The sequence below is a fragment of the Corvus hawaiiensis genome, chromosome 6 (assembly GCF_020740725.1).
Source record: "Corvus hawaiiensis isolate bCorHaw1 chromosome 6, bCorHaw1.pri.cur, whole genome shotgun sequence".
Lineage (NCBI taxonomy): Eukaryota > Metazoa > Chordata > Aves > Passeriformes > Corvidae > Corvus > Corvus hawaiiensis.
The window spans coordinates 63,845,863-63,858,047 of NC_063218.1; the positions used below are offsets into that span (position 1 = coordinate 63,845,863).

The 12,185-nt window shown below is 42.8% G+C and overlaps 1 protein-coding gene across 10 annotated transcripts in view; it reads right to left on the bottom strand.

Moving 5' to 3' along the window:
* The window catches only part of SHANK2 (SH3 and multiple ankyrin repeat domains 2), a 279,072-nt gene that overhangs the window by 176,209 nt on the left and 90,678 nt on the right, over positions 1-12,185 (bottom strand). For 8 of the 10 annotated variants that reach the window (XM_048308457.1, XM_048308455.1, XM_048308456.1 and 5 more), the window contains one exon: positions 1,683-1,992. In XM_048308457.1, coding sequence (XP_048164414.1) covers positions 1,683-1,992 — 310 coding nt within the window. Of the gene's footprint in view, positions 1-1,682; positions 1,993-5,342; positions 5,647-12,185 lie in introns of those variants that run through there. The other 2 variants (XM_048308460.1, XM_048308461.1) reach the window with 2 other exon arrangements.

The window sequence follows — 12,185 nt, forward strand, 5'->3', positions numbered from 1 at the left end:
TGGCACAGAGGGAAGTCTGCAGCTGGGTAGCACTTGCAGTAGCTGTGATGCTGATGCACTAAGAGAAAGACCAAAATTTCATATCCACAAACTCTCAGGCATTAAATTGGTTTCCACTACCATTTGAGTTACTTTTCAGAAAGGGAAGAGGAAAAGAGGCTGAACAAAGTCAAATCAAGTAAATGTTTGCTTAGTCAAAAAAAAAAAAAATCTAATTGTTACCCCCAGCTCAAAGGATTGTTTATATTTCTGGAATTTGAAATGTGTTATCCCAGAAGTATTGATGAAAAGGCACTTTTTATCCCTTTCAGCTAAAATAATCACTGACTCTAAGGTAGAACCTCCCTCTCTGGTAGCATCAGAAGGATCCAGTGGAACACAAGAACCCTCATTCTCTGAAAGGCACCTCACTCAGCTGAAGCCCCGTTGAAGACTGTTTTTAAGCTGATACTGGGCTCTGTGAGGAAATGCCACCCAAATTATACCTAAATGAACTTTTGCCATTATTGTAACATACAACAAAGCAAGATGAGCATGAAACCACCGGCATAAGAAATCCGTATCCCCTTCCTTCCCTTTGATTCCACTCCTTCTCACATTCCAGACAACTTTGTTGCACAACACAGCAGATCTCCCCTGTCCAGCAGCATTGTTTCCACCCCACACAGTGCCTGTCAGTTTGGGTGCCTAGGGTCAGGGAGAGCAGAGGAACAGGCAAGGTAAGAGGCAGTGTCAGCTACATGACATTTTGTTTTACTGACTTGAAAACGCCACTGAAGATCCATTTACAACTACAAACAGCAAAGAGAAACCAACAACTGCATCTCTTGACAATGTCCAAGTCCTTTTCTACTCTGAACAGCAGATTTTTATATATATATATATATATATATATATATTAGGAAACAGGAGAGACAAAGCCTGATTTTTAGATGAGTAGTGAGTTAAAAGTGTTTGGCCAAAACATGTGAGCTCTGGTTCTCTCCAGCAGTGCTCAGCTCTGATGTCTCCCTGATTTTTTGCAGCACTTCAACCACTTGTCCTGGTGCAGCTCCATCTCTTCCACCATTTGACAGGAGCTCTGAGTCCAGGGCAGTGGCTTCTCCAGCCTGCAGCCCCCAGCTGCGATGAAACCTTAGCCCCAGCCCTCTGCTTTATTCCATGGCTTACAATACCTACATGACTCTAATTAGTCAGGATTTGCTCTCCAGTGGGACAGAGCTGCAGGATATTTGCCCAGAATGCCTGCTAGGTCGCATTACTCCCTCTATTCACTCTTTGGTTCAGCACACACGTACAGAAGAGAGAACTTAAAGAGCCTCTGCTCCATCACCCATGAGCAGCTCCAACACAGCTTCCAGGCATGACCAATAGTTCCATGAAGGGACCAGATATCCCAGAAACAGTTTGCTTTGCTTTTAAATGCAATCCTTATTTCAACTATGGGAAGATGTGCAGAGCCAGCACCTTGATCTGGAGGTGCAACTCTGTGTTAAGTCACTGCTGAACTTGCAAGTCTGCCTGGCTGCTGGAGCTCTGTGAGGAAACAGCTGGCTTTGGTGCTTCCAGTTAAAATATTCACACTTGGGCATGGCCCACCGTGCTGAGAATGAATAACTATACATTCCAGAGAGTGCAAACAACATAAAGGAACGTGGCAGGCCAGCATGGTGGCAACTCACCTGATGTGCCTGTGCTGCTGCCTCTTGGCATCCTCTCCCAGCCTGTTGAGGGATGGCGAGCGGCTCCGGGAGGACGGAGTGTAACTCGCCACGGTTTTTACAGTTCCATTGGGATTACTCTGCATCTGTTGGAGCAGGTGAGGGGAAAGGCTGCGGTGTGAAGAGGCAGAGGAAGAGGCTGACCACTCAGGGAGGTTGTTGATGTTCAGGTTGTTGTCACTGTTGGAGCGGAGCAGGATCCGGGGGGCTGCCAAGGTGCTGGGAGGCCTCCTCCTCCTGTTAGAGTAGGTGGGAGCCTCCCTAAAGGGCACTGTGCAAAGAGAGACACGGAGGGTGAGCTCAGATGATTTCACATTCATGTTTGTTTACCACCACATGCAACATATGGCATTGTTTCTTCTGCAGAGACAGAAACTCCACCTTGCCAGCAGAGCTGATCAAATTATCTTTAGAACATCATTAAATCAAAAACAACGGGCAACGTTAACCTGTTTGCTGGCTTGAATACATGGTGAGGCAACACCAGTGCCATGAGCCTGCTGAAGAGTCTGAACTGTGCTCTAGGAAATGGGAAACACCTCATTATTGCCAAGTTTGAGGCTCAGAAAGTTCATTTTCCTGCTGTGTTGTCACGTTCAGACAGAAAGGCATAGAATAGGGCTGCCCAGCAGAATTCCTGAGGCATGGACTTGCAGCTTCCATCCCCCAGCTGGCACCCAAACTGGTCCATCTCAAGTTCAGGCCTAACCTGAAATCTGTGAACAGTCACCTTATCCCCATCTTCCAGGTTAAGAATCGAGGACACGGCTTCCTCTCCTGGCAGAACTCTATTACACTGCTGCAATCCCTAGGCATTCCCCTCTTTCTAATCCTGGCATTCCTACCACATCCATTACTATTGTATATAGAGCATATTACCCCAGGGTAATACCCCGGCTCCGTCACGTGCCGCATCCCAGAGGGAACACCACTGTATCCAAAGGCTCCAATGAACTCCTTAATGAAAGAGCCACAGCACCAAACCAAGCAAGGGCAGTACAAATCTGACTCAGAGCAGAGGGTCCAGCCCTCCCTGCGTGTTCCTGCTACACACGAGCACTCACACAATTTTCCACATCTCCTTTCCCCGCTCCAGTGGGTCAGTTTGTTCCAAGTGTGACTTAGAAGGCAAAGTCCCTAATAAAAATGCACCCAGTTATCACCAGATGCGATGGAATGTCCTGCCCTATCATAAAGGATTCGACCCCAAAACTTCATGCTGGCCTTGATCCCCATTATTGCACCCGCCCTCATTAATTTCTCTCGGTGGAGCTCACGGGGTCACAGGACCTGAGCCAAAGTGCAGAGATTTACATCTGAAAAGTCACAGTGGCATAACTAACAAAAGGCAGCCAGGCAATATCCTGAGGGCTTCACTGAGCTCTTGTAACTCCCAAAGAAAAAAATCATATTTAAATTAGGAAAGAAGCCCCACAAAGTATCATCCCTCATGTCTAAAGTGCCAGTAAGTGCCATTTATAAAGAGCCAAAATGTTTACTCATTCAATACCCTTCAAAACCACACAAAAAACAGAATAAGAATGTCTGTCATACTGTGCAAGTAAACAAATTCACATAAATATGAATATACATAGGAATCAATCTGTCCTGCCTTGAAATAGAGCCTTTAATTGAGAGAACAAAGCAAAATTTAAGGTTTCAGAGCAAAACTGAGAGCATATTTATAGCATAAAATAGAGATGAAACTGCAAGTAAAGGAGTGGTTTGTATCATTTTCACCAGAATCAGTTTATGATTAACTACAATTCTGAATATTTTACAATAACATCCACTGGATTTCCAGTGAGCTGAAACTTTCTCTAGGAAACAACTCGAGAACATCAGAACAACCAAGCATGGGAGCAGCGTGCACAGAAAGGGCTTCAATCCATTTCCATGTTTCCTTTGAAATAAGGGAAGAAGCCTTTAAAAGCTGTTAAAGGGGACAAAGCACAGAAGTCCAATACTTATGCTAGAAACTGGCAGAAACTCTGTATAATTCTCCTGACATTTCAAGTTTTTCCCCATTCCATATTTCTTTAAGGTTTCAAAGCAGCCGAGGGTGTCATGAGAGCACCTTGGTGCTTCAGATGTCACAGTGGAAGCCCCAGTTAGTGCTAACTTACAGCAAACTCACAGCATTTATCTCCAAAACTGGCACCTACAGACCCTTAGGCTGGTGTGTGGGGCAGAGATGCGACATTTCTGCATTCCTTCATTTTTGGCATTTGGAATACGGCTCCAGAAATTACTTCATCCAAGATGGGGATCTTTCCCAGGTACAACAAGGGAGAATTCAGTCAAGGAGAAAACCCACAAACTGAATACAGGGGATGTTTGGCACACTCAGGTGTGCTACCTGAAGGTCTAATGCTGTCCCCCCCAGGTCACCAAAGTTTGCCTTGGATTCAGTAAAACTTGGATCTGACCCTCAGATCTTGATTTCTCCTGAAGCTGAAAGCAGCCTGCCCAGCCCTTCCAGCCACAGGCTGAGAAAACGAAATATTGCCCACGTTTTGGGGGTGTTTTCTGGGACTCTGGAGGGGCTGGTGGGATCTCTGCAGGTGGGAGGAGGAGGGAGGACAAGGACAGGGTGCTGGGGCACGGTGACAGCGCGGACAGCGAGCCGCAGAGCACATCTGTACTGACAGATTGGAGCAACCACCCTCCAGGCACCAGAGGAAAGGAATTCTTTTTCCCTTACACACCTCAGGAGCATTTCACAAGCCCATTTAAGAGTTTAGCTTTTGCTTTGCTGTTAATGTTCTATTCTTGAGGAGAAAACTACGAGCAAAATTAGTCTTTACTACAGGAAATAAACAGGGAAGGGGACAACTAATGACACCAATTGATGTGTGTCTAACACAAATCTTTTATAGAAAGAGTTAAAAATAAGCGTTTCTGTGCCTGAAGTGATTAATATTCCACCCAACTGTTTCTTTTCCCCAGAAATCTGCAAACTGTAAGTGGGTGGATATTTTTTTAGCTGCTTCTTATCAGCATTATTTATATTATTTTCACAATTAAAAACCAGAACTACAACACAAAATAATGAAATCCAAATCTCCATGCTTTAGTCCCTGTTGGACTCTGCTTTTCCCCAATATTTCACCACGTTTCAGAACTGCAAGAATAACTGTGGCAAAACTTGTTTGGGAAAAAACCATTCGATATAAAATGACATGAAAATGCCTGAACTAATTCCATGCCCCAAAAGTTTAAATTTATCATCCCTAAAAGCATACTTGAAAGTACCACATAATCCTTCCTCCAGCTCTCTGAATTCTATTCCTGGCAATTCATACATCTGAAGGGGCAATTCGGCACCATTCACTGACAAAATTCACCTAGGAAAATCCTTCTGTAGGAAATTCCAAATGCATTTCTTAGGGAACAAAAACATTTTTATAACTACTTGATTCTTCAGAGAAAATCCTGAAAGGAATAAAGTCACATCCAGCTTTAATAACCACTTGCCTAAATGGACTGTCTAACATCAAATAATTTTGAAAAAGAAATCGCAGGAATTGATTAATTATAGAGTCACTAAGCCCATCATATTAAATGTACACAAGACAACACCAGTCTGAAACATCAAAGTGTTCTGCTTTCATCGCTTACCTTCTTTCTTTGTGAAGGCATTTAACAAAGACTTCATTTTCCCTTTTTACTTTAGCAGCAATCCCCTCATTATATAACCTTTGCAGGGAAGAAAGAGGCAAAAAAAAAAAAAATAAAAAATAATAATAATATATTTTTAAGAAAAAACCAAAAACCAATCAAGCTACCCAATTTCTATGTGTTCAGGCTGGCTGCACCCTGACATAAGCAGCAGGTTTCTGGGCACTGTGGAATTGCGAGCATAGCTGGGCATGCAGTACCCAGCGTTCTGGTGACAAAGCCCACCCCACATTCTGTCTGTCAGCTGGGAGCCAACTGTGCACAGACTGGAGCTGCTCAAAAAAAAAAAAAAAAAAAAAAAAAAAGGAAGAAGTAGAAGAAGAAAAAAAAGGAAAGCGCTCCTGCTCTCTCTCCCAGCATTAGTCATGTGAACCTGCCGCCGCCACAGCCCCGCAGAGCACACGCTGCTCCCGCTCCCAGCCCGGCGCTGCGGGAGCGCCGCGGGACCAGCGAGCTGCGGGGCCCCGGGGGCCAAAAATTCCCATTTGCCAGGCGGCAAGGGGCACTGGAGCAGCCGCGGCTGGGCACGGGAAAGCCCAGCCAGGGCTGGGAGCTGCCGGGGACCTGCCTTTCGCTTTCAATTTGCACAGCTGCCTCCCGGTGCACAGAGCATCCCGCTGCTTATTCGCTTGTTGCTATTCATTTGCTTGTTGCTGTTTACTCACTTTTTGCTATTTATTTCCTTTCCCCTATCTATTTCCTTTCCCCTATTTCCTTTTTGCTATTATTTCTTTTTTCCCCATTGATTTCTCTTTCTTCTCTTCATTTTTTGCTATTTATTCCCCTTTCCCTATTTATTTATTTATTTCTTCCAAAGGACCTGAGAAGAAGTGCAAATCACCCCAAGCTTCACACAATGACCACGTTAAGGGTAGAGCCAAGCCTGCCCCTACACAGAATCTCTTCCCTACATTCCCATATTCCAGTTGGAAACAGAAGGGATACAAGCACGATTCTTCTCCCCTCCCCTTCCATCGCGCTGGAATAAAAGAGAATTTCTTTTTGGACAGAGTAAAAATTACCAAAAATAATTGACCAAGCTCGTTTGCTAAATTTTATGCAGATGCCAGGAAATACAAGATGTAACCAGAGAAGTTTGGAAAGTCCTAATTCTGAAAAAAAATACACCCAGGGATAGCTATGGCTGGCAGTGCAAACATGCTTCCAGAGGAAGAGCAAATAACTGAAACAAGAACATAGGAAGGAGGGGGAGGTGCTAAAAACCACAAAAATTTTAAGCATATCTACTTAAATCTAAGATACAAAGATTCCAAAGGATAGGAAATTCACTTTTTTAAAAAAAAGAGTAACCTACATTAAAAAATTGACTTCTAATAACATAAACTATACAACAGGTAATAAATATTTATTCTATTTCAGGCTTCTCCACTGATCGCTAATGCATCTATTTGGAAAATCAAGGGGTTTCTTACTGAGGAAACTGCTTCAAGAAAGACAGAAAATAAATTACTTAAATGGATTTAATGTCTGTGTGCATAGTGATCTCACAGTTACACAGCACTGAAAAGAATCAGTAAGCATAAATAAATTGAACAGTTTAAACTTAATTTAACATCCCAGTGCTTAATTTATAAAGAAAAGAATAATATTTCTCTAACATAATTTTACGTTTTGGTTCCATTTCTTTTGGCAAGCAACTACCCTTAGCAGGTGGAACTCTTACCAGCAGAAATGGACACAGCACGTGTGCATCATTGAACACCTTTATTTGACAGGAAAAAACCTTCTTCTTGACTTCTAACAGATGCAAGGCTTCCTAAAGAACAACTTTGAACTTTATTCATTAACTTCTAAATGTGTGCATTAGTTAGCTCCACAGAAGTATCAATATAATTTCCAGAACAAGAACTGCTTCACCAGGGCTGTGCCACTAATTTGAATTATAACCCTGTGCGGGTTCCATTTTCCAATATCTTCCTCCAATGCCCCTGATTATATTTGGAGCTACAAAGCACAAAGGAACTATGAGTGTTAATGGAACCCTTAAACTGCTTTTTCCTTTCTCTGGGTGTCAGCGGTGGAAAGCAGTGACGGCCCAGGCCCCCAAGGACAGGAATTAGGCCAGGGAAGGGTTAACACAATCCTGCTCATTCCTGTCTGTTCATATACAGTAAAATAAAAGCAGACAGGCAACTGTAGTCAATCAAAATCAATCCCAGGGGGGATTTTTATTAGATTCTTGCCAGAGCTGTAACATTTCATCATCTGGAGGTTTCTAATCAGTGTTATAAAAACATCCAAAATATGAAAGTCACTTGAAATTATTAAGTTTCGTGGAAAATGGTGGGAACTCTTTCCGACCTACACCATGAGAGAGATCACCTGACGAGTGATTATTTTATTCCATTTAACTGCCTGTCTTTCCCCCAAAGCAGGAAATATCATTCCTTCCTACATGGCAGAGCCCACTGCAATAACCACTCTTGTACAATGGGAAAATGTGACAATCAAGGAAGTCAGCGAATACTCGCAGCTGCAGTTTTTGAGCTTCTCTCATTTTCACTAATAGCTTATTAGAATTTGTTTATTTTAACAGAAGTCCCAAATTCTGCGGTGCTGGGAAATTAAAAAAGGAAATATTCCAGCAGCTTCCACTCCCTCCTGGAAGATTTTCTGCCTCACGACTGTAGCCTCGGTGTTATCACCTCAGGACAAAAACTTAATAATTTGACTGTGCCTATACCCAAGCATAATATAATCCATAAGCCATTAACATCCTTAATCTAAAAATCATGAGGAACCCTCCAAATAGAGGTGAGGTAAACCCTCATTTCCCTGCTTCTTTGGTAGGTGCTCAGAAAAACGTGTGGGAGCTCTGCATGGGGATGTCTCTGAGAGGAAAAGGCCACCTTAAACAGACACCAAAACATGGGCTCTCAGGTTAATTTTGATGAGCATTTCTCATGCATTTGTAACACCAATTTTTGTGGGTGTTTGAGTCCATAACCCCCATGAGGAATCTGTGGAAAATCAGTGACTTACATGCTCTTGAGGATCTATTTTTAGGCACTGAGATGCCCAATGCTCTTGTTTAATCGTCCCTCCAACACACCTTGAAGGTCCAAGGCTTCTTAGATAATGGTCGACCACAGCTATGATTGCCATGATTTCTTCTTTCTTGATTTTGTCCATTTTGGAGCTTCTGCCAGAAAAATCCCTCTGGCTGGTACATACATCTAGGTTCTTGTTAAAAATTCACTCCTTAGCACGCAGAAATGCATTTCTCTGCACTATAAAACAGGCTTCCCGTATGCTAAGCCACCAAATGGAGAGTTAGACAAGAAAAGAGAGATTCAAATATAGACTGGAAAGAACATAAAGGCTCTTGGGGGAAAAAAAAAACAACCTAGGCTGCTACAGTGCTTCTACATTACTGACTTATTCCAGAAAGCCAGAAGGTGGTCATGAACCCAGGAGGTGGTGACAGATTCAGAAGGAATCCACCTCAGAGCAACAATTAAACCGATTTTATAACGTGAAGAGTTTGGGTTTGGTTTTTTTTATTCTTTTTCTGAATTAAAGAATCCGTGGAGCTTGCTCAGGGAATTGCAGTTAAAGCAGCACGGAGAGAGAAGCATCTGAGCCCACTGAAATGCTGCCGGGGGAGCCCAGCCTGGGCTGACCTGATGTTACATCTCTGTCAGCAGCATCTTAGCACCCAGCTACTCCTGGTATCAACCAGCTCCTGGCAGGAGCCTTGGGGCACTCAGCCTGAGCTCAAGGGTGGAACAGGGGCAGGAGACTGTGTGTGGGAAAGGACAGCAGAGGGATGGCTCGGGAACAGATGGAAGGAGTCATCAATTAGAAAGGAAAGCAAGAAATAGCAGTGGGAGTTGCGCAGCCATGCGCCAGACACCCCTTCCGTCACCCGGCACCGCCGCTCCCAGACTGTGCTCACTGTGACAAGGCCCAAGGAACCCAGAACCTTCCCAGAACTTCCTGGAAAACCAACGACAACGACTTGGAAAGGCTCTGGGCTCAGGCACAGCTGTGGGGATGGCTTAATCAGAGGCAATTTCTCTTTGGATCTGGCCACAGAGTTCTGCAGGAAACGCTTCGCTCATTTTAATAACAAAGCATAGGAAGTGTATGTGTTTGATGGCATGTCCCAAAGGAATTTAAAACCTGATGAATACCCAGTTGCCACACATTAAATTAAAATCACGGGAAGTGAAAATCAATCTCTTTTTTTTTTTTTTTTTTTTTTGCCACATTCACCTGATTATAAATTAGCCCTCACTAAGATTACAGAAGCAGTGCAAGGAAAGCATTGGAAGAGCTGCATGTGCCTGAGAAGGGAGATAAGCTCACCTTAGGCCTTTACTTTCAGATGCTCACACATCAAGGAGAGACAGAGAATCTTCTGTTTAGATTGCATTAAAAAATTGCTAAGTATTGCTTCAAAACTTGCTACATGTCAGAGCAAATGTCTGACATCTCTCTGAGAGGTTGGAAGGTAATAAGTAGAGAAATTATGATCCAGAAGAGCTTGAATAATATCTTAAAAGAAAAATTACCAGGCTCAATGTGGCAATACCTGCAAATATCTGAAGCTCTGCCTGCAGCAATACAGATTCACCTGAGAGCAGAAATAAAACCTCTGTCCCCAAGGATGAGAGGTGGTTTTGTATGAGGAATCTGGGTCAGGGGTGGAGAGAGAAGTGAACAATAGAAGGTTAAAAGGTGGGGGAATTAAACCCTCCAATTCTCTGTGAAAGGCTGGAATCGGGGAGGAAACAATGGCTGGTAATGAGGGAGATCTTGCAAGTAGCAGCTTGAAGAAAGAGAGAGAAGCAAAAGCAACAGAGAAAGCTACAATAGCTGACGGGGAATTTAAGAACATGATTGAAATCTATCAGCAAGATGGAAGCAAGCAGCCAATCTGAATAAAATACAGCTGGCTGGTTTCTGTTCTAACAGGTACATTGCTATGAAAGAAGCAACTTATCCAAATAAAGCCATGTATTTTCTATAGTTCTGGTTCTGGAGAACATTCTCCCTGGAATGGCAAGGCCAGCTCTGACAAGTCTTTCTCAAGGTTTTATACTCCCAGAACACTCACAGCCCCTCATTTCTATTACTCATGTTTGGGTTGAAAGTAACATCCACTCTTACTCTGAATGATACAATTAACTACAAAAAATATTTGTGCCTATCCTCCATCCATTTGTGCACCCAAATAACAAAGAGCTTTCTCTGCTGGCCGTGAAGACAGGGGAAAATAGAATCTTTTAAAAAGTAAATAGTCCCTGTGAACTCTTTCAAAAAAAGGCAATGGGTGATTTGCAGTCAATAAAACACAAAACTACTTGTTGTAATTGGTTTCTTTAAATACGAACTGGGCTTATTTCAAAGTGTGTTTTCATCAGTAAGCAGAACTCCTCCAGAGTGGTTCATCTTTACACAGCAGCAAACTCTGAGTAACCAGCTCCTTACAAGTGTCATTGAAGCAAGAGATTAACAACTTGTACAGTATCTGGACAGAAAGCTCCATTTAGCTCAGACTATCAACTTGAACTGAAAGCAGTCAAGTGTGAACCCCTGAAGCTGCATTCTTTTACTTCCAACAACAAGAGAGAAAATAGGAATCAAATATAATTATATCCCACTACAAATTCTTCTGCTCTTTAAACAAGCTGGTGAAAGGAAAGCACAATTTTCCCCACTAATAACACACTGGGAAATCTTGTCCTGATGCAGGACCACTCAGGAGGACTGAAGTACACAACAAATTAATTTCATTCCTGGCATTATGTATACACTGAGTTGGGAAAAAATATCACTTAGTATCAGGGGGCTGTGCATATTCCAACCCACGTCATTTATGCTGGGCAAAAAAATAATAACAAAGTAGTGTCATTCAGAGCGAGAATTTCATGGCTGGTGGCTCCTGTAACAAAGACTCTTCTGCTAAGTCTGACACTGATGGGTCTCGGATGCAGCACTTGAATTTGTGGTTGCAGCCTGATGTTGCAGAGGAGAACAAGGACAAATGAAACCACACAAGATGCTCAGCAAAACAACTGCACCAATATTGGATTGCACGGTGCTTCCATGTCCTGGTGTTGTACAGAAAACAATCTCATTTTGCCTCGGTGTAACTTTCTTCCTACCAGAAACTCTCCACGAATTCCTTAAATCATTATGTTGTTCCAGGCTTTATTCGGTGATTTGATTTCACTGCTTTAATCTAAGTGTGAACCTCTTTAGTAAATAGTGGGACAAAGCATCTGTGCTTCCGAAAGTGTTGGTGGATCATGTCAGTTTTATTTAGAATAACACCATTTTCATAACTGGAAAGTGTATATCGCTCTCAATGGGGGAAAAAAAAAATAAAGATTGGACTCTTGTAGAAGTTTCAAAATATATAACTGGTCTGATGTTAAAGTTCATGCATGAGTGTGAGGTAGCCAAGGCAGGAATGGTAAGAAAACAGCAGAGAAACAAATTCATAATATTTTGGTTGAGCTCCAGCCCCTCCCTCTTCTCCAACTCTTAAATCTTGGCATTCTTCACTGCCATTTTTCAATCTCATTTTCCCTTCTTCTCATTGCTACAGTTGCCTTTCGCTGCTTCCCTCACCAATTCCCTAAGGATAATCTTCCTGCCACCCAGACCCAAGAGGAAATAAATGACACATAAGAGAATGCCTGGAGAGAGAATTTCCAGAAGTTACCACATCATGGCAAATTTACATAAAATTAGCAACCAAGACAAATGGATGGGGATAGAGGAGGAGCTGGACACAAGAAAACAGCATCT